Genomic DNA, 27014 nt, shown 5'->3' with positions numbered 1-27014 from the left:
TTGGGTGAACTACCCCTTTAAGCTTTGTAACCAAATCAAATTCCTTGTATTGTGTATGCATTGCACACCAAGTAATACAACGGTCATTCATTCGGTCATAAAGACAGACAGAAAATGAAAGTCACAGACACAGAAATAAACAAATATACAGACAAACAGACAGACAGACAAGAGACAGAGAGGCACAGTAACAGACAGACAGATTTGAGACAGTCAGACACACACAACGCAGACAGACAGACTGATTGAGAGAAAGACATAGACAAACAAGCATAGAGAGACAGACATTATTCAGTTCTTCTCTTGCACCTTCATAGATCAGTGAATTGCACAGACACGTGTAGAGTTTGATATTTATACGAGGATCAATATAAACACATGATGATGTCACATTAAACGAACATTTAACATACAATAACATAACCCACATAGTAATGAACACGCGAGCATATGTGTAAAGTTATATTTGTGTGTGTGATGATGAAACAAGTTTATCATAAATGTAAATCACACACTTATTTTTTTGGCCACATCCGTCTCTCTGAACTGATCCTTAACCATGACTGCCGCGGGTACACACACTTAATGTGTACATACACTTATGAACATATATGCACTGATGTTTGTGCGTGTTATAAACTGCAGAGTTTATGATGTTTGATCCATCAGGCACATGCAGTTCAGTGACGTCAGCGGGTATGCGTCTGTCTCTCGTGAAGAGCGCGCGGCGTCACAGCTCGTCACAGCGACACCTAACGCCGCGGAGCGCACTGAAGAGTTAACAATGCAGCCTGGTAAAATAATATTATATATCTACATTGATATCTAAACTCTATAGTAGATATTCCGTTAGCATTGTTATCAAAACAATGTAAAACAAAAGTAACAGATAGAGCTAAAAAATGTTGTCAATTATCGCAGCACACAGAGGACGGTTCTCAAATGGAAGGCTGCATCGTCCGGAGCTCGCATATGTAGGCTACATACGTCATCAAGTCTGGTTTATTTCAGTTAACTGAGTATTACATTCGCAAGTCATGAGCATATCACAACAATTTACGATTAACTAACAATAATAGTCAATTTTATAATTGTTAATATACTGAAATATGACAGTCTTGATGACGTATGCAGCCTAGAAAATGCGACCTTCGGAGGATGCAGCCTTCCGTTTGAAAAACGACCAGAGAGCGAGATAACAGTGTGATTACGACCGCACATAAACTCTCCTCAATGAAGGTGAATCATTATCATTATTTCCATTGAGACTAGAAAGTTTATGAGCTATTTTTAACGATTACATAAGCTACCTTTGTTGTACTCCAGTAATCCCTGCAGTCTGCCACGAGATGTCGCTGTTGATTCTAGTACTACATTTGCCCTGATGTCATGTGACACCTGCATCCTTATAATGTGCGTTTATCTAATATCATACGATGAATTATAAACTATAAGTCTCAAGGTAAGGCATTTGACTCTTGCAGCTGATATATGTGTGTCATATCTGTGATCTTATGCATGCACACAAAAAGTGTTTGACATCTAGGGGTGGTTTCCTGGACAGGGATTAGTTTAAGCCAAGACTAAGCCTTAGTTTAATAAGGAAATATAACTCGTTTTAACAAACATGCCTAACTAAAAACATTAGCTACATGGTGTGCCTACTGATGCAAAACAAATGGCACTGATGTATTGTCAGTGCAAGTTTTTTTTTTTTCAGTTTGGACAGCTCTTACATTTTAGTCTAGGACTAGTCTAATCCCTGTCCGGGAAACCGCCCCCTAGTGTTTGTCAGCAGATATCATTGGGATGTAAACCATAAGTCAGTAATGGATGCTCGAAGTTCAAGTAGAGGTCAGAGTAATATGAAAGGCAATGTGTGTTCAAGACCCGTGATGTTTTCATCGCTCAGCTTTGAGGCTCTGTGTGTGCAGACCATCTGTGTCTATCATCACTAAAAATCTAACAGCTCATTTTGAGGAAGAATAATTGATGACACTCAGTCAGAACAGAAGTCAAATTACTGTAATCAATTTAACAAAAAAGTAGCAAATCATGAATACAAAATCCATGCAAATCTCCTCGTCCATACTGTATACTGTAGCTGTATTTATGGTTACTTGTTATCAGGTTGTTTAAGGGTTTTATAGCACATTGCTATGTTATTAATGTGGTGTTTTAAGTGGTTGCTGGGTGGTTCCTTACTGGCAACCACTTCATCAAAATACTCCCCTCAAGAACTCTCAATGATATTCTTGTGTCTGGATATCATTCTGGTCCTTTTAATTTGCATATGAAATTATAGTTTTTCCTGGTCTGTTGAAGTTGATATCGTACTATTAAAACATAATCTGACATTGTTCCTGTCCCATACGGCAAAATATCTATTTTAAAATATACAAAAAGGGCCAAAAAATATATTTGCTGAAATACGTTTACAAGAATATATATTTTCAAATATATTTTTTCATTTTTAAATATATTTTAAAAGTAAATACATTTTAAAACATAAAAAAAATACATTTAAACCTCCATATATTTCAATCCAAGGAAATATATTCACATCACATTGGAAGAAAAACTTTTTTATGTTACGAACCTGTAAACATAACAGTTTTAAAAAGGTTCAAATTAAATATATTTAAACTTCAAAAATCTACTTTATAAAATTAACTGGTATTTAGCATATATTTAAAATATATTTAGGCAAAAAATACATTTTTGCCAGATGGGATGTAAAATTATAGAAATGTATTTGCGTGCCCTTGAAATACATTTTTACAAATTCAAAAATATATTCAATTGAGCACAACATTCTACAAAATGTATTTAAAGTAGGCCTATATTTTTTGGCCAGAGAAATGTATTTTTTCGCCATATGAGGTAGGTCAAATGGCAGAGCATTACTTTGAGTAATGCAAAGGTCATGGGTTCGCTACCCAGTGAATGCACATTCTGATAAAACATACTGTGGATTGAATGCAGCACTGTAAATCGCATTAAGAGTCTGCCAAATAATATAATGTACCTGTTTATAAGACATCAATACTTAATGTGCTGGGCATAAAGATGGTAGTTGTGTGTATGCTGTGTTGAGGTGTGTATGTCTCTTACTGCAAGACATCAGTCCTCTCGAGCAGATTTGGGTCAGTGTGTGAAGAGTCAGTGACATATGTTAGCATTAAAGCTTAAGTTATGTGTGTTAATCTGTACATGCGCTACTGTAGCCTTACTTTTAACTGTTGTGTTGACTGTGGCTGACATGCTTTAGCAGATTAACAGGGAAATATTTACTGTACTGTGTTTGTTGAATAATTGTTGGGTCTATGGTGAATGCAGGTGGAGTTTAATGTGATGTCACCAGCCAATCAGAGCCCAAGACACATCTGTCAGAGGAAAACATTCGTTTCTGTTTCCTGTGGTGTTTGGCAGTTTATAATAATGAAAGCTCAATGCACCTGCATGGAGGATCTCAGTGTGATAATATTCATAAACACTTTTATGCAAGCAGTCCCTTAGATCACAGCACTGCAGACTATAAATAGCAGTCAAAGAGGAAAACGTACCGTGTATTTGCTTGCTATCTGCTTGACTGCGTGTGAAAGATCATAGGATTAAATGGTTAAACACACTAAAGAGCACACACTTTAGATGAAACAAAGAGATTTAAAGGTGAAATGTGTAATTTTACTAGTGGTTAAATTGTTTCACTGCTTGTAGCTTATTTGAAATAATAATGAAATAGACAGTAAGTGTGGACAAGCAGAGGAAAATCTCTCAGTGTTTCGTTGTACAGAGCTGATAGCTTGTGTTCATTTACATATGTGAAGATTGCAGAAAAGCTGCCTGCGCTGATAAGTAGATATGGGCAGAAATCAATGCAGACGGTGACCTTTAACACAACTTATGACCCTTATTGTTCAGTCACACACACAAACACACACACACACAGTGATTAGAGAGCGTGCACATCTAATTAAACAGCGTTGTGCTAATTTCAGAACAAATATTTATATTATATTTAAACCTAAAAAAATCAAATACAATAAAAGTACATTTATAATTGAATATATTATCTACTCTGCTTTTTGGTTTGCTTTTCAAGGAAGTGCATTTATAACATTAGCAGAAGACAAATACGACATTGTGAAAATATTTTATAATATAGGCCTAATATAATAATAATAATTATATGTTATATAGGCTAAATGTATATGCATAACGTAATATGTAGCCTATTATATTTTAATACATCTATAATTGAATACATTTACAATATTTTAAACCCTATTAAATACACTTACAGGTATTAAATAAGCTGCAGATATTATGATTGATAAGATGTTGCCGTGTGTGGGCGTGCGTGCGGGTGAGCGCGTGTGTGTGCTCCTCTGTGACGTCAGCGCTCAATGTGTCTGCTGCGGGTCTCAAACATTTCTTTCTTTGTTACTCTGAGCTTTGGACTGGAGACCGGTAAAACGCAAAACACGGAACCGGATCAAAGGCCAAATCTCACTTTACTGAAAGCAGGTTTATAATCTTTACTGCAGAAGGTTATATTATGTTTTAGTAGAATTACTTTTACTTTAAATAAAATTAATTATCAAAGGATTTCCGAAAGTAAAAGTTGACGCTTATTTTCAGCATTTGGCCTATATCCTATTTATAATAATTTTATAAATTATTTAATTTTATAGTGTAATTGTAAAGTTTTACTTTGCATTAACTAATATTAACTAACAATGAGAAATGTAGTTTGATCTTAATGCTAGTTAATGCCAATACACTTGTTAATGTTAGTTTTTTGTGTAATAACAATATGAATGAATCAGTAAATCCTGTAATTATGATTAATTATAACTTTATTTAATTATTACATACTTGTTTTAAATTATAGTACGATAAATGCTGTAGAAGTATTGTTTGTTGTTCACGTTAGCTAAGCTAATCCATTAATCAGTGTTAACAAATACAAATTAAAGCATTACTTTTATTCTTGTTTATTTTACATAAATAGGCCTATAAAATATAGATTTTATCAAATGTCTTAAAATAACCACCAGAGCAATGTTTGTGGTAGCCATGGTATAAGCAGAATATTATATTTTTTACTATATATATTTTTATTTATTTGCATATATTTTATATTCTTCTTTTTTTACATATATAAATGCAATTTCTGTTGTTCAATTTTACCCAGATGTAGTTTTGGTGGCATCCAGATCCATTATTTCAAATGACTCCATGTCGTGTTTTGCGCGTGTTTTCCGTGTGTCTGTGGAAATAGAAAGAGCTTGATGTAATGTGACACTGTAAGTCTGATCTGCTGCTGGTCTCGCACATCTACACCAGAGAACGAACAGAAGATACTTTACACAACACATCGGATATTATCAGTCATCCTCCAGCACGATTCATCGGTAAGAGACTTTCTGTGCGCGCGACCGCGTCGCGCTCTGGCGGGATGGGTTTGATCGGGGTTCGAGTCCCAACAATAGAGCCACTTTAATGAAAGAGTTCATCTCCATCCTGCAGGATCAGACCGGCCATCTGATCCCGGTGCTCTGCCGGATTAAAGCCGGATCGCCAACCTGATTTATTCGGTCGGGTAATTCGGGTGACTGATTCGGTTGTTTTACGCACAGATGCGCGCATTTCATTCATAAAGTAGCACACATTACATCTGCATTGGATCCGGGTGTCTGTGGATTTATTGTGGTTTTGGTCACTTTGTATTGCAATGCGTAACGTGCGCCTCATATGTCGGCTGTTATAGTGGGACTACTTACATTTACGCATTATTAATCATGTTGTGATAAAGAAGCATTTGCTATTTTACTGCTAAAGTTAATCATTTAAATATTATGGACACTAATGTAAATGGTTGCCTCTGTAAAATAGTGTCAGGTTTTTTGAATTATTAAGCATGGAAAGTTTAAGGTCATGCATGTTTATTGTGTGTTTAAACGTGTTTGTTTGTTTGTTTGTATTGTGTATGAATGAATGCTGTTATTTTACACATTAACATCTGTGCAGCTATTATATAAGAGTGTGTGTGTTTGTTCGTTGGAGTTATTGCTCTTGTTGAGTCGTTATAGTCCTTAAATTCACCTCCACATCACTTATTGTGCTGCTGCGAGTTATATAATCTTTTATTTTTCCCATTGCAGTTGATGCATAATTAAAAATGAACATGGTTCTTGGTAAATGGGGTTTTGCTCTAAGAACTGATGTGATGTAACCACAGATGAAATGATTGGATAATCTGGTCGCTCGAGTGTGTGTGTGTTCTCACTGTCCACTAACAGGAACTTGAAATAAATTTAAGGAGGGACATAAGGGCCCCTCTCTCACCTCCTTCTGCCCTCTTCGACGGCCCCAGAGAGAGAAAGTGTGTGTGTGTGTGTGTGTGTGTGTGTGTGTGTGTGTGTGTGTGTGTCTGCTCTCCTATTCTGCTGTAGACACAGCAGCCAGTGGACAAAAGACACATTGACACAGAGCAGTGTTATAGCACGTGTGTTTGTGTGTGTGTGTGTGTGTGTGTGTGTGTGTGTGTGTGTGTGTGTGTGTGTGTGTGTGTGTGTGCATCATTTGTTAACTCTGCTTGCAGTCTTTATAGACACTGCTGCAGTTTTTTAAGAAGGAGACACACACGCAGAGAGAGACAGACGAGAAGAGACGGGTTGAGAAAAAAAAGAGTGATGTTAATGTAAAAGGGTGGAGATGTTCTTTCTAATGAATGAGAAGGTAAATGGTTGTATTTCTCTGTGTGCTTTACCAGAGTTAACGCCCTCTCTCTCTTCAGCGTGTTTGCCCTGTAACACTTAACAGACTCACAGGAAAAACACTCTGGCAATATTAATGTGTTTTCTCCCAGCAGGGCATGCAAGATTGGAAAAATGAAATAAGACTCTAAATTGACCAAGTCAACTTTTTACGGAGTTTCAGTTTACACTGAGTGTAAATAGCGTTCCTTGTTGGCAAATCCTATTTACATTAACCCCACCTACCAATGTCTGGTTGAAGCAGTAAAGTTGAAAAAAGATGTGTGGAGGTTAAATGCTGTAGGGGTGCAGAGCGTATGGCTCGTGAAACTGGCTTTTGATGGGATGTTGCTGGTTTGCTTTTTTCCTATAACGTATTAGGCATTTATTTTCTATGTGAATGAAGGCAATGTTTGAAAAGTGATAATAAAGTGTCCAACCAGTGTTCGTTAATAATAAAAGTATTTATTGGGTAGGGTTAGGGGTAGGGAGGGTTTTTTATTCTTCCAATAATGCAGAATTCATTTAATAATTTTAATAAATGTAATAATTTACACTCTGTTAGAGGTCTTCAACCTTTTTGATGTATAGAGAGGATGAGAAAGGACCCTCGTGCTTGTTTCAACTTAAGACTGGATTGACATACTTGGTGATGATAGTTAAGACATTAAAATAAAATAAAATGGTCACACAGTTAACACACTAACATTTTAATTTTACTGAATAGATTTTAAACTAGGAAAGTTTGAATTTTTATTATAAACCTATTAATGCATTTATGTTTGGTGCCTAATTTACTTTTTCAAAGAAATTATTTTGATTTCAAGCCATTTTAAGGATACACTGTAAAAAATTAGCTGTAATTATGCAGCTGGTTGCCAGTAACTTACTGTAGAAGATAAAGACTAAAAATGTTTAATGTTCATTTAACTTTGAACAAATTATTGCAAGTAAATAACATAGATGTAAAATCTACAGTAAGTTACTGGCAGCTAGTTGCCAGTAATATCCAGTAATACTGTAATTTCTACAGAAGTTTTTCACAGTGTACTTATTTTCACTTACTGTAAATAGCACATCACTAAGAAAATGCCAATGTTGTCACTTAGTGCAAATAGAAATTATCTATTGTCACTTTACTATTAAAACTTATTCTGATATTCACATTTTTACAAACAAGTAATAAAGTATTAAAGTCAATACTACTAAATAGTGGTGGTGTATGTTTTGTTGTTTTCCGATACCAATATTAAGAAAGCTGTATGGCCGATATAACACAAATGTTATTACCGTAAATAAGAGACATAAATAAACATTATCGATGCCGAAAATAAATAAAAATCCAAATATCGTCCGATATACCGGCCTCAGCAGTATATCGGTCTATCACTACTACTAAATATATCACAAATAGAAATATAAGAATTATGACCCCAAACTGCTTTACTCTTCCTCAGAAGTACTAATGGAGAATCATCATGAATCAGAAACATTCAAATGATTTACTGAGACAGAAAGAGAAACACATCTGATAACATCACAGATCAAATCACTCTCATTTTCAAACATTCAACGGAGCGTTGTTGTAAACAGAAAACATGACATCATTCAGCAGTGAAATGACCTCATTTCTATGAGAGATTGACTAATAGTGTATACCTTAATGCACAGAAAGTCACATAAATGTAAATGTACTTGTAGTGTAAATAGCCGCTGCCAACTTTTTAACATGAGTGACTTTTACAGAAATAACTGCTATGTGCTATCACTTCTGTTATGTTTAAAAAAAATTGTTTGTGAAGAAAGTGAATGAGATTTTTTTGGGAGCGACTGTTGTGCTGGACTTAAACCACGCACACACACACACACACACGCACACACACACACACGCACGCACACACACACACGCACACACACACACAATTTAAAACACTTTACTATGTCTGAATATTTTTGGCACATTGATCTTTGACTAGTGCAGCGCAGAAGAGCATTCAGGACAAGCAGAGAGTATTTTTAGAGACAGACAGACAGACAGACAGACAGATTAGCTACCTGATCAGACAGACTTGACCTCAGATGAGTTCAGATCTCAACTCTTTCTCTCTGTGTCCTCATAGTAGTGACTCTCTCAGATTGAAATAGGTCTATGTTTAAGAGTCTTGATCAAAGCATGAAAAATATGCCTATTTACAAACAAATGGACATTAAAGTGCTTTGCTCCGGTGTTTTTGAGACATGAGTTTCTGATTGGTTTTGTGCTTTTGAATTGTGAGTTTTCCAGAACTTTGACTTGAGTTTTCTGCGTGGTCTGTTTGAGATGTGTATTTCTGAAGGGTTGTGTTGTGTGGCTTGTCTGCAGCGTTGCATTGGGTTAAAAGTGTCTCTTTGTATCTTGAGATGAATGGTTTTGATACATCAGATTCATCATGTGAACTGAGAAGAGCTGCATCTGTCCACAAACTCCACACATATAATACTGCGGTACACAGATCATGGATGATCCACATTCATAAACATGTCCCATATAATAAATGACAATATTTCTCATATTTCCTAAACTTTGCAATTTTTACTTTTATTTCAACACAGTCCTGTTGTCTCTGAGGTGACGTCTGATGTCTCTACTGGATGAAAATGAACTGATCTTTTAGTCAATCTCTCATAGAGATGAGCTCATTTCACTGCTGAATGATGTCATGTTTACAACAACGCTCTGAGTCTCGGTTGAATGTTTGAAAATGCGATTGATTTGATCTGTGATGTTGTCAGACGTGTTTCTCTTTCAGAATCAGTAGATTATTCTAATGCGTCTTATTCTTGTGTCTTATGTAAGCAATAATTGATGACAGGCTGTTGAATTATTCAAAAATAATAAACACCCAAGGTGGTAATGCGGCAAGAGTTTATTATTCTGCTTAGTGCACACACTTACCACAAACATTATTTCTGAGGAAGAATAAAATTGTTTTGGGTCATAATTCTTACATTTATATTTGTGAAATATTTCATAGTAATATTGACTTTACTTGTTTTTAAAAATGTGAACATACATCAAAATAAGTTGAGTCATAATAAAGAATAAGTAGGTGCATACAAACCCACGATTCATTCAAACAAAAAACAAATGCTTTTATACTTTTTAAAAATTAACTGTGACCTTACAGACGAAATGTACATCCCAACATTAAATTAATTACAATGTTATTACAATGCTAAAAACTAAGTTGTGGCTGCTGTTAGCGCTATATGCTAGTTAATGCTATACGCTAATGTTTAGTCTGAAGTACTACTATTGATGTTACAGTTACATTAATTTTGCAGGTCTATACTGAAAAAAAAACCAAACTTACCACTTACCATTAACAATCTCCAAACAATAAATTATTCCTCAAAATCTGATACAGACTCAAACATAAGATCTGTTCACACACAGAGCTACTGAAGAAGAAACAGCCAATCAGAGCAGAGCTCAACATTTTTATTCATGATCCTTCCTAATAAGGTAATAATATACCATTTCATTCAGTAAAAGGACATTTAAAACCAACTTTAGATTTTTTCGCACTTTATAAAGCCACAAACGTTCTACGTAGATATCAGAAAACAATTGAACAGATTATTAACTTGCATTCTTTGGTACCTTTAACAAACAGCCGTTGAGGACTCTCATAATGACGCTCTGTTGATGTTTGACCGATCATAGTGTTGATGATGTGACTCCTAAAATAAAGAGATCAATGAAAGCAGAAGGTAAAATGAGAGGAGACATTGATTGATTAGCTTGCAAACATCTTCACAGTCATAAACATTCAGTGAAGTGCATCACATTTCCATGTGGCACAACCAGACCTGATCCCAGAACAAAAGAGAAGCTGAGTTTAAACTCATTCACTGGGTAGATTTGCATGAAACCAGTTGAAGAAAACCGAATGCTTCATGTTTATATGTTAACAGCCTTTGTAACCATCACGGGTTAATGGTTTTCAGTTAATATTGTCTCACTCCATGCCAGACGATAACGCCCTACAATCATTCACTAGCTTCTGCTGCTAATACAGTTTGTGTGTAGCTTTAGTAATGCTTTCAGAGAAAGAGAGAGAGAGAGAGAGAGACAGAGAGAGAGAGAGGGGGGGGGTGTATTAACTCTTTGTAATTGGATCTGATCATAGATGTTAGACGTCTGAGAGGTGTGTGTGTGTGTGTGTGTGTGTGTGTGTGTGTGTGTGTGTGTTTAGTCAAATGTCTACTATGAGAAAAGCAACTGCTAAGGTTCCTCAAACTGTCCCATTAAGTTTAATTGATTTTAGTAGTTCAAACAAAAAAGTTTATTTCTGTTATATTTATTGGACACCAGACCTGAGATAAAGTATATCTTACAGTCATTTCTAGCCTTGCGCGATACCGCCAATCAAACATTTGCACATACTTGACTGAATTGATCTTTTAATCTAATCTAAATCCATATTCTTAAATGCATAAAACAGTTTTTGTACATGCATATATATTATTTATACGTTTTTAAAAAATTGTTTGGAAAGCAAAAAAAAAAATGCATGTAGTTGCATGAAGTTGTGTTCACACCAGATGTGAATGAGGCATTAAGCGCGTGTGATTTACATGTTGGGTCAATGCAAAGCCACGATAGACATCATGAGGTTTGATGAGATCATCATGAGATATTTACAATCAGGAGCTTGCTCTAGTAGTGCCAGAAATACGAAGCAACAATGAAGGACAATATCATTATTGTTGTATGTCGACACCCGGTGCTGTACGACACATCTTCTTACTTTTATAGAAACAGGAATAAAATTGGAAGAAAGTGAGTGAGAAAGTTAGACAATCTGTTAAGTTGTAAAAAATGCTCTTTATACTCAATTTGAGCTATATATTTCACACGCGAATGAAGCGAGTTAACTCAAAAGGCCCTATTTTAACGATCTAAGTGCATTGTCTAAAGCGCACAGCGCAACGTCTAAATGGGCGTGTCCGAATCCACTTTTGCTCGTTTAGTGACGAGAAAAATGGTTTGTGCGCCGAGCGCATGGTCGAAAAGGGTTGGTCCTATTTTTTAATGAGTAATGGGAGTATTTTGGGCGTAACGTGCAATAAACCAATGAGGGTCTCAGCTCTCATTCCCTTTAAAAGCCAGTTGCGCTGGCGCTATGTCTAATCCCTATTTAGATGACGGACTTTGTAAACTGAAAAACTAAGCGGAGGAAGAAGATCCCCAGTTTAAGATTAATGTTAAATAATTGTGTTGTTTTTCACTTGTATTGAAATTGTTATTTTTTTTTATTAAAACCTTTAAAAACCCGTTTTCTTTTAGTCATGGAAGTAAAAAAGCAGGCTTGTAATTGCTTTAAATGTATGGCTATCCAATATCATCAAAAAATAATTTACAAGTATGTAAGAAAAGGTTTGTACTGTAAAAATACTTTATTTGTAACAAACAGGAGATAAAGAATTTACAAACGGCTCTCCCCAAGGTTCAGCACTTGGACAGCACCATGAGTTTGTTTTAAGCATTACTTAAAAATGTTTCTCATCTCACCATATCCACAGAGTCATCATATACAATAAATCAGTGAGGTAGCATTTAAAAACATTTAAAAATAGATGCATTTGTTTAAAGCAAAGCATTTATTTACTTACCAGGCTGCAGGTAAAGCAGCTCTTTATGACTTCTAACGTCTCATAATCGGTCCTCTTTTATGTCCAAGAGACTCAATAATAATCTTTTACATTCAATCCTTTAATCTTTCATATCTAAAAGTGTTTTTGTGCTGCTGCGCATTCATGAATGTGATAAGCAAACCCGCGTTGTCGTCCCGTTTAGGCGCTTATTACTAATGCGATCTTTAAATAACATAAAACATATTGCGCCATTGACTTTAGACTTTAGAGCCGGTTTTTGTTGGTCAATGGCGTAGTCTATTTTAGTTGCCTCAAAATACGCGCCAACAATGTGCCTGAACACACCTCGTTTTCAGACCAGAACGCCCATATGGGCGCAAAAGGGGGTGCAAATGCATTTGCTATTTAAACAACGCAGCGCTAAACGTGAAAATTATAATTCCGCACTGTGGAAACTAGCAAAAGACACTTGCGTCGCGCATTGCGCTGCATTGCGCCGGGTGTAAGATAGAGCCCAAAATGTTCAAACATCCAACTATGCATGAATAGCGCAATTTATTTGCTTCATTCGCGTCAGGTGTGAACGCACAGTGAAAGTTTTCACAGAATATATTTAGATTTATTTTCAAATCCTTATTTTTTTGCTATTTTTGATGGATATTATTTAAGGACAGGAAGGTCCAGAGTGAATAGACGGGTAGGGAATCAGCAAAGAACCATGAATTGAACTTGGGTTGCGCAAGCATGTCTGCACTATATGACTTCTGTCCACTACACCTTCAGCTCTGATCCCTGGCAAATTATTTAAACTTTTTTTCAGCATAAATTAATCAATAGTAATGTGATTTTAGTGGTTTGTCACTGTTTACCTAAAGTGGTAAGCATACACCAGTAATAAAACTTCTGATGGTTAATGACGTCAAAGTACATTTCTCCTGATAAGAGCCCATAACAACCGTCTGTTTGTGTGTGAGATACAGGATTATATCCGGCCCGTAAAGCTGCTATAACTGAAAGACTTTATAACCTCATATCAAGAATCACATCAATTTATCACATCATACTAGCCTGGTTAGCCAGACCTACATCAAGATGTAAGGTCTGGCAACTCTTCACACAAACGGCTCAATGCAAGGGGCGGGATATAAGGTTGTCCCTCAAAATGCCTCTGCACGCAATAGGATAGCGCTATGACCAATCAGAGCAACGAAGAAGGTGACGTATGAGTCCCATGCGTTTCAGTGGAGCTAATTGGTATATCAAACTTTTACCGTAACCAATCGGCAAAACTCCAAACACATCTTTCTTGCTTAAAAAGGACTTCAGTAGGGTTATTTGCTCTTCACTCAAAGAAAAACATAAGTCTAAGTCCTCCAGAGTCGCGGCCAAAGCCGCTTCAAAAGAAAGCTGTTCGCCAGCAGCAGCAGCCATTCTTTGTTTTCAAGTAGGAACCGTCGCAGGCAGCTCTGTCGTCATCATGTTAAGCCCGCCCCACAGACGCTACACACGATGTGATTGGCCTGACCAAATTTTGGTTTTTGGAGCTGTTAAGTGTATTGTGAGTGCCTAGACTAAACCCTGGCAGCAAATATATTTTGCGGCCGCTAGGGTGCGTCTAGATTTCTAGGCTAACATCATACTATAAAAGCATACTGTAACTTTCAAAACAGAAGACTTTATCTACAATATATAGCGTCTTAAAAACTAATTATAATTCTAACTCTCAAAACGAGTGGAAAGTGACGATCAGGGCTGCACAATATTGGTAAAAAAAAATGCAATGTACGGTTCTACTGTTCATTGTTGCGATAACAAAATTGCTTGTGAGATATCGTTTCCCTTGAGAAATTCTATATTCATTAGCTTTTTTTAACATTTAGATATGTAATTATCATACTGAAATAAACAGGTAATACATGAAGAGTTTGGTTCCAAAACGCAATAAACGCCATTTTTGAAAAAAATGAGTTACTGCCAAAATCAGCATTATATCAGGTCAGTAGTTAAAAGTAAATTCTTAATTTTACGCAAAATCCAATATCCGCCGTGTTATTCTGTCATCTTTTCTCCCTTTTTTCCCAAAATGCGATAAACGCCACTCCCCCTTTTTTACAGAACGCAATAAATCCATTTCTGATATTACAGCGCACCATTCACGCAATGTAAACAAACAATGGCGGACGCGCTGAGTACATGGAGTCCTAGTTTTCCTCATCTACTTTGTACTTTGTGATCAACAAACAAAACAAAATAATACTTTAATTGGATCGCTAAACCTGTGGTGGTTTTCTGTGACGGGAAAGAAACGTAAGCCATCAACATCTAATATTTTCCCTGAGAGGCACTCGGGAGACGGGTGCTTGTTCTCCCGACAGCAAGCTTCTCATGCTAACACATTGACCCCAGAGGATCTTATGAAAAACTTTCCATTATTTTACTCAAAGTCAACAAAAATCGAGCAGGACCAAAAACATTTTACAGCTGATCGCTGTGAAAGACGTTAAGCGAGGACGTCAAGTAACCGCAATGACAGGGTTCTTAATATGACAAAGTAAGTGTTTTGATTAATGACATTAATGTTTATATTTTTAATTAGTGTGTACAACTAGTCAAGTAAATGAATATAACATGGCAAAGATTAATGCACATTTATATAGGCTATTGATTCAATAGATTTATAGCATTTTGAATAAAAACTTGTCATGGATTTATTGCATTTTGTGGAAAAAATAAAACGTTTTATAATAAATCTTTGAAAATCAACTTATGGATTTGAATTTTTTATGTTTTTATAACCTAAAGATGCTATGTGAAAGTTTGTAACAGAAAATAGTTGTTTTCATCTTGTCACTTTCTTGGTATAGAAAACACGTTTTTACCAAAATTTGTCAAAATGGATTTATTGCGTTTTGGAACCAAACTCTTCACATATTCATCTGTTTAATTACATCTAATGCATGCTAAAAAATATATTTCAGATGTACCATTAGGCACAAGTTCGTCGCTGTCATATTTATTTTCCGCTATTTGCTTTGGGCCGCTAGTTTCACCTTTGCGCCCACGGTCTAGCCATTAGTATAACAGTATGAGATCTACTTTGCGGTTTTTTAGCAAGGCCCCTTCTGATTGGTCTAATTTGGACCATCTAAGCATGCAACACACAAATGATAGACACGTAAAATAAATTTAAGTTATCGCAAATCTATGCAATATTGATATCGCATATCGCGGTAACGATTTTTTTTTCGCTATATTGTGCTGCCCTCGTGACAATGAATAACTACATTACATCTTATTATTTGTGGACCTCAGGAGAAACAATACAATTCTAACAATATGAGAGCGAACGTGCTGTGGGATGAATTTTTGACTTCGGGATTCTGATTAGTTTTTTCACTTGATTCTCCTTCCAAAATATGCAAAGATTTTCCTCCTGTAAGATGTTTAGGAAGTTGTGTGTGTCATGTTTATGCCTGTTTACTGGTGTGGATGGGTGGGTTACCTCTGCCAGATGTTGTAAAGCTGAGATTCTCTGCTAGACATCGGCGTAGCTTAGATTGACATTTAAGCCTGGGGGGGGTGATCTATCATAGTATCTACACCAGAACGTGTGCTTTTACCACAAACTAAAATGAATGAAAAACATTTTTATTGACTACATTAAAATAATAAAAAAATACATGATCATGAATTTCATTTTTTTTAACTGTAACACACAGTTAAAAGTAAAGAGTTGGCACAATTATTCATGTTTTTATTAATCATTTAATACTTTAATCAGTGAAATGACTCCCACTGTATTTATAAACTCTTGTTTTTTTTATATAAACAGTAGGGCTGTAACGATTAATCATGTCTGAATTTGGTTTTGAATCTCAAGGCTGTGATTCTGTGTTTCATGCACAGCTTGTGCGTGTACTACAGCATTTGGTCAGTAGGATGTCCTTATCAATCTAAAATCATTACGAGTCTGAGTCGTTTATAACGTGGATTTAAAAAAGCAACACTCGTTAAATAAAAATCATTCAAAATATTCTTTATTATCATAAAAAATTTGAAGAACAGCGATATAAATATTCCTGTAGACATTTCCTGGGATAGCGTTTGCAATGCTACTACTTCTGTGGCACAAAGGGAGTTTCTGCATGAGAGCGCCCCCTGGCGTTCGGATGTGCTGGGATTTATATGCTATATGATATGAAATATATGAAATAAAAAGAAATCATTCTCTTTCTGTGAAATGGATTTTTGGTCATACCGCCCCCCCACGACACTCGATATTAACGTTTATGTTTTTTCAGTAGTAGAAGGATGTTCTGATTGGTCGATGTACTGTTTGTCCCGCCTCTCCTCCTTTGTGATTGGACGGCTGGATAAAAGTGACTTTACCGAGCCCCGTGTTTTGATAAATTATAAATACACATATTATTACCAAAATAACAGTTGTTTTACAAAGTAACATTTTAAAATTTATAAGAAACTAAATTAATATGTATATTTGTTGTGGAATATAATTTATTTTATATAAATACTTTTAGCCAATGGGGGGCATGGCCCCCCTCGGCCCCCCAAGCTCCACCTATGCTGCTAGATTGTATTGTATTGATGTGTATGTAGTTGATGGTTGTTAGTGCAGTTATTCAACTGCTTGCTGGTTAATCATTTCTTTATCGACTTTACCATGCATACAGCTTTAAATGTGAATTTGTAGCGTGTTTTTGTTTATCCAAACTGAATGAAATGTGTGAGACCACTAGTGATGGCGCTTTTATTTTAATACAAAGTTGTAAGGAAATATTTAAAGTTTACAATGTCTTAGTATTGGTAATGTGATTGTGATCTCTGACGATCACATGATCAACATAACAAATTTGCTTAAAAATCGAAATATTCTAGATAAAACATTTCCTATTCATCCTTGTTTTACATTTTTAAAGAAAGATTTCCTATGTGATCTCAGACTTTGGGATGATAAATGAATACATCTGACTGTAGGCATGTTATGATGTTTAATAGTTTTTGCCTTTTTATTCTTGTGGTTCATTTGTTTGAGTGGGGTTACATTTGTTCACTGTGGCTTTGTGTGAGGTGTTTTTTACTTAAAAAAATCAATTTTACTGCAGCTGAGACCTTCCGCTCGCCGTCTGTAACGTCTGTGTGCAGTTTTGACTTTATTGATTTTTTGGTTGTGTGGCGTCGGTAAGGACACTGTGATGAATGACTGGAGGTGTCAGGAGAGATCTGCTGTTAGACAATAGAGATGATTTCCCTTCCCATTACACGTTAATGCATCACACACACACATACACACAACAAACTCACACCATTCATATTGTGTAATTATTATTTTTATTATTATTGTGTATATTGTGAGCATGGACCTGTAAGGTGAACTTTTAGTATCCAATGGCAAATATCTGTAGGTAAACAACATTATACATTGCATTAGATTGTGCTTGGGAACAAGTAACTAAGCGAAAGAAGCGGGATCCCCTATCAATGTGATGTCACATTGATTTCACCCCTTCTTCCAGAGATACATGTTTGATGTAGTCATGTAAGCGCTGTACACCCTACCTTACATACGGGGAGAGGAACAGAAACTTTCTTTGCATTTTAAGAAACACAAAAACAGCAAGTTTTTTCTTTGCAGCCGCAGATGTCCATGTTCAACATGGTATAATAAAAGATCTGTGGTGTGTTTTGAGCTGAAACTTTACAGACACATTCTGGTGATAACAGAGACTATTTTTGTATCACTGAAAACACTAAGGTTAGGGGCCCTTTAAATGTATTGTGAGGTAAAGCGATTGGTTTTTGTAATGTTGGATCAGAAGTCAACCTTCTGCCTGAACTTATAAACGTGTACGGCCGTAGTTTATAAAGTTTGAAACATAAATGTTTCCCCTACGATTCGTGTTTGATGGAGGGATGAATGCACTTTTTGGGCCTGTGTTTGTGTGAAATAAGAAAGTTGGTAATTTTCATTTTGATGTGAACTACACCTTATATGTGTTAAAATGAATTTCACACAATAACAGTTTGTCTGTGATGTTTAGTCAGAGTTGTGACAAGATCAGTCTGATAAAATGAGAGCTGAGCTTTATGGGATGTAAATAAATGAGTGTAGTGTGTAGTGAGGGGTGAGATTAAAGTCAATGGTCGTCTGGAGTTTCCCCATCCGAGTTTCTGACACGACAGACTGTCTACAGTGCACGACTCTAAAAATAACATCCTTCAGAGAGCGAGACAGAACAGACGGATGGAGTATCTTGAGTATTTACCACGAAGGCCCCTGCTGGAAATGACATGAAGTCTCATAGAGATGAGTGTAGCTGTGATTTTCGTCTAACAGGCGTAGTGTTTGTTTCGATGCGTCTGATAGCGGCAGCAGGTGTTGTTCAGTTATGTTGTGCGTTACTGTACGTCAGATTCATAAATGATCAGCTGTATTGTACCGTAGTGACTCCAGAAAGATCCTAAAGTGACCTGCACATGATCAAATCAATTCTAATCTATAACACTTTACACAGTTCTGCATTGTTGCAAAGCAGCTTTACAGTGAATATATTTGTATTATTATTCTAGGCTATAAAGACATAAAAATAATGGTATAGATATAAGGAAAAATAAATCATCATTATGAAAAACACATAGACTACATGGTATTTGTGTAGTCTTTAAACCAGTGGTTCTCAAACTTTTTCAGCATGCGGCCCCCTTTGTGTACGGTGCATTCCTTCGCGGCCCCCCCAAAGAAAATGTATGACAAAAAAACAGTTCTAAAACTTCACATTTTAAATAAACAAAACATTAAATTATACAAAGTAGTGCTGCCTAAGTTTAATTTCACAGAATTCAAGATAAGTTTGGGAACCACTGCTTTAAACCACAACAGTCACACAAAACAGGCTGTTGTTGAACCCCTTATCAATGTGATGTCACATTGATTACGCCCCACCCATGGTATTTGATTGTGCTTTGTTTTTAGTGTAGTAGTGTTTGTGCATGATGCGCATGTTGTGTGTTATCATGGTTGTGTGTGTGTGTGTGTTTGTGGTGTGTGTGTGTGTGTGTGTGTGTGTGTGTGTGTGTGTGTGTGCGTGCGTGCGTGCGTGCGTGCGTGCGAGAGTCAATCATCTCTTTATGTCTGACTCTGTGAAACCAAACCAAAATGGATGCTTTTACTCTTAAAGGCGGAGTCCATGATGTTTGAAAGCCAATAGAGACAGAGCGCAGCGCGTCACAACCTGAAAACCACGCCCACCGGGGGGGGAAGCGATCCAACCGTCTCCATTGACTTTGTAATGCAAAAGGCCGCCTCCTTGTCATTTCTGGCTTATAACAAAAAACTGAATAATGCCTAAAAGCTGCTGTGTGACAATATGTACAGCTAACAAGCCAAAGAACCCAGATATAAGTTTTTATAAGCTGTCGAGCCGTAAAACCCAGTCTTTAAGGAGAATAAAGTGGATCGCCGACTACGTTTCCCCCTATTGGACGCAGTTCTACTAATAGTATTACTATGAAAAGTTGCCTGTTTCCATTTCTGTGTCTAAACGCTCGTTTTTTGAAGTCGACAGCTTATAAAAAGTTATTTATTTATTTTTTTGGCGTGTTAGATGTACACCTTGTCACACAGCAGCTTTTAGGCATTATTCTGTTTTTTGTTATAAGCCAGAAATGACAAGGAGGCGGCTTCTCGCAATACAAAGTCAATGGAGACGGTTGGATTGATTTCCCCCCCGGTGGGCGTGGTTTTCAAATTTGCATAACGGCGCTCTGTCTCTATGTTGATATTTGAAATCACCTAAACAAACACGCCCCTACCCCAATAGAATCTGGACCTTCTGTTGATAGACCCGCCCCACACATACGCAACTCGGCATTTGATTTGATTTGATTGGCTATAAGTGTGTTTTGGTAGTCGGCCCGTCTCCTTTTCCAACGCATTTTTCAAACATCGTGGACTCCGCCTTTAATAGATTGTCCTGGTTTGAGTGATTTCATCAGTTTTCATGTTACTCAAAAAAAAGGAGAATAGTAACACCTTAATGTTCGTTACTATTATGTTATTGTATGTTTCTTGTTTTATGCATGATGCTTTGGCAATATAAGTGACACAATCATGCCAATAAAGTTATTTTAAATTGAAATTGAGAGAGAGAGAGATAGATAGAGATGGAGAAAGTCATGCTTATCTAAATATGTAGATTTAATGTGTCAATGCTCTGTCAGTGAAAGAACTCTTTTTACCATAACAGTAAAACTATTTGAATCTACTGATAGACAGAGAAAGAAAGAAAGAGAGAGAGAGAGAGAGAGAGAGAGAGAGAGAAATTGCACAGATGAACAAATGAAACCTGAAACGGTTCATCTGATCCCAGTAACTTCTGCTAATGTAATACTGTAGCTGAAATTCATTCAGTGGTGTTTGTAAAACTCTGAGTTTTCCTCTGATCAAGCACAGGAAATGAACTCTTTCCTGCTGGAGGAAGAGAGAGAGAGAGAGAGAGAGAGAGAGAGAGAGAGAGAGAGCTTTACATTAGTGTTAGACAGGAACCAGTGAGGGAGTTTCATCTGAACTGGACTCTTGTGTTTCGCTCCAGGACTCATATTCATGCGTGCACTGCACTACTGTCTGTCTGTCACTTTATTATGAAACATTTATTATATTATGAATAAATTGTATGAAAACAGATATAATAGAGGAAGACTTTACTGAGCATTTATTTTTAATCATATTAAATCTCATGAACATTATAAGCATCAAAGTTTGATTTAAGTCTTTTCATCTCCATTGCGATCCATGTTTTGTTTAATCTTACTCGGTCAATATTAAAGATATCAAGATTATATTTTCTTTACATTTATGTAGGATGATGATATAGAAAACAGTAAATCACAATGAATTTATCTGGGTTTTCACAGACTGGGTCACATATCTTTTCATTTCTGACCCAGTAAAGTGATGTTAAATCTTAACTAGCACAACACCTACAGCTCTGAGCAACGGCCTTACACACGTTTTGTTAAAGGTGCCAAAGAATGCATGTTGGTACTATGTTGATTTGTTCTCTGGTATCTGCACGGAAGGTTTGTGGCTTTGTTGGGTGCAAAAATGGTCCAGACTCAGAGTCAGTTTTACATGTCCATTTACAACCCTAGGATTTGCCTTTAGAATGAAATGGTCTATTATTATCTTATTTAAAAGGTTTATGAATAATAATGTTGAGCTCTGCTCTGATTGGCTGTTTCTCCTTCAGTAGCTCTGTGTGTGTGTAAACAGATCTTATGTTTGAGTCTGTATCAGATGAAGATACAGATTTTGAGGAATAATCAATTGTTTGGAGATTGTTAATGGGTGTTTCTAAGTGATAAGTTTGTGTTTTTTTTTCAGTATGGACCTGCAAAACGTAACTGTAAAGTCAATAGTAGAACTTCAGCCTAAACGCTAGCATATAACATTAACTAGCATATAGCGCTAACTAGAAAATAGCATTAACTAGCATATAGCGTAAACTAGCATATATAGCATGAACTAGCATATATAGCATGAACTAGCATATAGCATGAACTAGCATATAGCATGAACTAGCATATATAGCATGAACTAGCATATAACATGAACTAGCATATAGCATGAACTAGCATATTAAGCATGAACTAGCATATATAGCATGAACTAGCATATATAGCATGAACTAGCATATAGCATGAACTAGCATATATAGCATGAACTAGCATGTATAGCATGAACTAGCATATATAGCATGAACTAGCATATAGCATGAACTAGCATATATAGCATGAACTAGCATATAACATGAACTAGCATATATAGCATGAACTAGCATATAACATTAATTAGCATATAGCATGAACTAGCTTATAGCATGAACTAGCATATATAACATAAACTAGCATATGTACCATAAACTAACATATACCATGAACTACCATATAGCATGAACTAGCATATATAGCATGAATTAGCATATATAGCATGAACTAGCATATAGCATGAACTAGCATATATAACATGAACTAGCATATAGCATGAACTAGCATATAGCATTAACTAGCATATAGTATGAACTAGCATATATAGCATGAATTAGCATATATAGCATGAACTAGCATATATAGCATGAACTAGCATATATAGCATGAACAAGCATATAGCATGAACTAGCCTATAGCATTAATTAGCATATAGCATGAACTAGCATATAGCATTAATTAGCATATAGCATGAACTAGCATATAGCATGAACTAGCATATATAACATGAACTAGCATATATAGCATGAACTAGCATATAGCATGAACTAGCATAAATAGCATGAACTAGCATATAGCATGAACTAGCATATATAACATAAACTAGCATATATAGCATGAACTAGCATATAGCATGAACTAGCATATAGCATGAACTAGCATATATAGCATGAATTAGAATATATAGCATGAACTAGCATATAGCATGAACTAGCATAAATAGCATGAACTAGCATATTAAGCATGAACTAGCATATAGCATAAACTAGCATATAGCATGAACTAGCATATATAGCATGAATTAGCATATATAGCATGAACTAGCATATATAGCATGAACTAGCATATATAGCATGAACAAGCATATAGCATGAACTAGCCTATAGCATTAATTAGCATATAGCATGAACTAGCATATAGCATTAATTAGCATATAGCATGAACTAGCATATAGCATGAACTAGCATATATAACATGAACTAGCATATATAGCATGAACTAGCATATAGCATGAACTAGCATAAATAGCATGAACTAGCATATAGCATTAACTACCATATAGAATGAACTAGTATATAGCATGAACTAACACAGCATTGTAACACCATTGTACTTAATTTAATGTGGTATTTATTATTGGGGTGTAGATCTGGACTGTAAGGTCACAGTTGGTGTTATGTTGAGATTGGTCTGTTTTCCAGCGCTCTTTTGCATTAAAAAAAGGAAACAATCGTGTTTGAGGCTCACAATATCTCATTACCATCTACGCAACTCATATCGTTCATCTGGGCCTGTAAATACAGTTTTACTTTCTACCGCACCTTTAATAATAGAGAGAGTTGTGTTGGCACAGATGTATGGACACATGTGTTATCTCTCTCACACACGCACGCACGCACACACACAGTGTCTGTTTATTTAATATCTAACAGAGGAAGTGGTCATTTGATATCATGTCATAAGCATCAGCAGCTCTTCTCAGTAAAACCATTTAAACCTGTCTGTTACCGGACTCTCTTATTACAAATACATTGATGTTAAATCTCGCTTTCTCAGCATCATTACTGAATCTTTAATTTGTTGCTCCAATCATGTTGGTAGAGAAAACATACAGATGAAATCCCAGTAGTCTCACAGTGTGTGTTTATATGAGCTCATATCTCCCTAGTGGTGCCATATACTGATCATTAAGATATTTATAACACACAGTCTGAGAGAGATTATGTAAATGCGACAGCACTTTAATATCACACGATTGTTATTATGATACAAAATGATTTCCTCCTCAAGTGTGTTCAGTCCCACGGCTCATTAATCAGAGTTCATCTACAAACACACAATGTGAAAGTTGTCTCACAGCTTTACTCTTTTGTGTGTTTTGCAGAAACCGAGGGTTAATGGCCGGGTCGTAGGATCACAGAAGGTCCTGCAGGATGAATTCTCTCCCGTCCATGGACCGACACATCCAGCAAACCAATGATCGCTTGCACTGCATCAAACAGGTGAGACGCATGCTGTGCAGAGATTGAGATGGGTTTCATCTCGTGACTTTAAATAGATTGGTCTGTTTTATATGCCCCCTACAGGACATGAATGTAGGGTTTTCACATGAGATTCACTACAGAACATTTAGTATTTTTGTGTGTGATTTTATGTATCAGCACCTGCAAAATCCAGCAAACTTCCAGACGGCGGCGTCAGAGCTGTTGGATTGGTGCGGAGATCCACGAGCCTTTCATAGATGCTTTGAGCAAAGCCTGATGGGATGTCTAACGGTGAGACCAAATCCATCAATCACATACACCTTGAAACATCTTATCATGACGGTACATGTTTCGCTGGGTTCATATGAACACCCAGACCTGTGCATGTCGATGTTTTAGTGATTTATGATATTGTCTGTTAGGTGGTGAGTCACGTGGCATGTCAGCAGGGTTACGACATGGATCTGGGGTATCGACTGCTGGCAGTTTGTGCAGCAAATAGGGACAAATTCACCCCTAAATCAGCAGGTGAGTCTGTGCCATACTGTACTGTGAGAGATGAGTTATATGCCAACCAGGTTAACAGAAGCATTCGTAAGGTTTTACTTTTGTGCACAAACAAAATCTGATATTTGTATGCAAACTCAATTTGAGGATTATAATGAACATCCACACAATCAGTTGACAAATCTGACATCAGTTTTTTGTAGTGATACATAATACATTTCAAAGTGAATGTATTTCTATTGGGCATTTTTACAATGTTACATTGTTACAGAGCAGCTTTACATGAAAACAGAAATGAGATAAAAAAAATTATTGCTGACTAAATGATTATATACTAAACAGAGGTGTTTGTTTGGATGCAAAGGGTTTATTATTATAAAGGGCACCTATTATTCCTATTTTTACAAGTTGTAATATAAGTCTCAGGTGTGTCTAGAATGTGTCTGTGAAGTTTAAGCTCAAAGATCATTAATTGTATCATGTCCAAAATGCCCATATTTGTGTGGGAGCAAAGGTGTGCTGTTTTTGTGTCTGTACCTTTAAATGCAAATGAGCTACAGCTCCTCCCTCTCTTACCAAAAGAGACAGTGAGTGTTTTCACTTAAAATAGATCTGATTACTGTGAATACAGTCTGAGTATCTCACTATTGAGATATGATGGACAGCATAAAACTCACTGAGGGTGGAAACTATGGTAATAGCCATGGGCAGGGCTTTATCAGTGTGACATCACATTAACAAGAAAATCAGAATGGCTTGTCTAATGAGACTGCTTTGGTTTGATGGGGATTAAATGTTTTTTCCTGGTCCTGGTTTAAGATAATCTCTGTCCAGGAAACCACCTGAAAAGTGTTAAAAGAAGGTATAAAAATTTAGCAAATAAATGATCTCATGACAATCTAAATGAAATATTTGAATGGTTTGACAGCCCTCGTGTTAATATGTTCAGATAGACTGTAACAGTCTGATTCTGTTGTTGTTGTGTAATGCTGATTCTCCCCCGTGTGTTTTTGAGTTGAACCGACGCTCTTAATATCTTTCACTTCAGTAGATCTCAAGAATCCCACAGCACCGTATACCCACAAAATTAACTCTTTACTTTCCTTCAGGCCTCCAGATTAAAGACTAGAAACCCTACAAAAATACAGCAAATCTGTCTTAACATGGTGTTTTTATTTTTATCCTATAATTGCAGTGTTACGCTGTGGTTTAGGGTAGATGTTTGATAGGCACAACTTCTCTGGTGGTTAACTAGTTCAGTCTTGAATGACACCAATCATTGGGTTAATGGAATGTAAAACATACTTGCTTTGTTTTTTCACTGATGTGAAGCAGAGAGAGCGTTTATAGTACTATCATTTAGTGGACAAGTTTTTATCTGGATGTTTGGATTTTATTGACTGTATCTGTTGATATTCTACATCATACTGTATATACTAGTATTTATATAAGATTCAGAATGACAATTATATTACATTTAATAGCAATATTGTTAGGGATCCTAATAATAAACATAATACTACAACTCAACCATATATGTCATATTTAAAATTAAAATAAAATTTTAAATGTAAATTCTTTACATAGATGTTGTCATATTACCATAATTAAACAGATTTACATCAGATGAATTTTGAGGAATCATTCATTAACATTTATAAACTCAATAATGATTCTTCTATGAAACATCTACAATAGCAGAATGAATGGATGTTGACTGATATTGCCAGGTTCCAAAATAAGAACAAAAATCATTTTAATTAAATTATAAAAGTTATTGTTTACTGACAGTTACTTCTAATTTTAAACCTTTAATTTCATAAACCATATCAATCCTTACAAACTCTGAGCTGATACACAACAAAAAAACACTGTCATGTGTGCACAGACAACTCAGTCTGTTGTTTTTGTCTGTGTGTTTAAGGATAAAAACAGATATCAGATTTTCACTGTGGTTTGTCCTGAAAAGAAAACGACACAAAATACTTTTGCAATTCACTGTGAATTGACTCTTGTCAGTTATTTAGTATTTTAGCGCCCTCTTATGGTAAAGTGCAGTAATGTACAGTTGGTTTAGTTTGTGTTTAAAAGTTTGTTTAATCTTAAAGGGCACTTTAAGATGTCAGATAAATCTTTGGTATCGTGAGAGTACATATGTGAAGTTTTAGCTCAAAATACCATATAGATCATTTATTGTAGCATGTTAAAATTGCCACTTTGAAGGTTTTTTCAAAATGCTATAAATCTATTGAATCAATATAAAAGTTATTTTTTAAGTAACAAAGTAAGTTGATCGACTCTGAACTCTAATCCCATATATACAGGCACTGGACCA

At 35.9% G+C, this 27014-nt stretch overlaps 2 protein-coding genes across 4 annotated transcripts in view; one reads left to right on the top strand and one right to left on the bottom strand.

Moving 5' to 3' along the window:
* Nucleotides 1-727, bottom strand: part of polr3a (polymerase (RNA) III (DNA directed) polypeptide A) — a 43387-nt gene extending 42660 nt beyond the window's left edge. Inside the window, exon 1 of one of the 2 annotated variants that reach the window (XM_073867247.1) lies at nt 518-727. In XM_073867247.1, coding sequence (XP_073723348.1) covers nt 518-561 — 44 coding nt within the window. In that variant the 5' untranslated portion in view covers nt 562-727. The remainder of the gene's footprint in view (nt 1-517) is intronic. The other variant, XM_073867248.1, reaches the window with a different exon arrangement.
* Nucleotides 728-5260: 4533 nt separating this feature from the next.
* LOC129420845 (zinc finger MIZ domain-containing protein 1) overlaps nt 5261-27014 on the top strand; it is a 32215-nt gene continuing 10461 nt past the window's right edge. For both annotated transcript variants that reach the window (XM_055175975.2, XM_055175974.2), the window contains exons 1-4: nt 5261-5420; nt 24073-24190; nt 24350-24463; nt 24595-24700. In XM_055175975.2, the coding sequence (XP_055031950.2) occupies nt 24122-24190; nt 24350-24463; nt 24595-24700 (289 nt within the window). In that variant the 5' untranslated portion in view covers nt 5261-5420; nt 24073-24121. The remainder of the gene's footprint in view (nt 5421-24072; nt 24191-24349; nt 24464-24594; nt 24701-27014) is intronic.

This window comes from Misgurnus anguillicaudatus, chromosome 4 (assembly GCF_027580225.2).
Source record: "Misgurnus anguillicaudatus chromosome 4, ASM2758022v2, whole genome shotgun sequence".
Taxonomy (NCBI): Eukaryota; Metazoa; Chordata; class Actinopteri; order Cypriniformes; family Cobitidae; genus Misgurnus; species Misgurnus anguillicaudatus.
The sequence above is the reverse complement of the archived record's forward strand: the minus strand, read 5'-3'. Positions and strand labels throughout refer to the sequence as shown.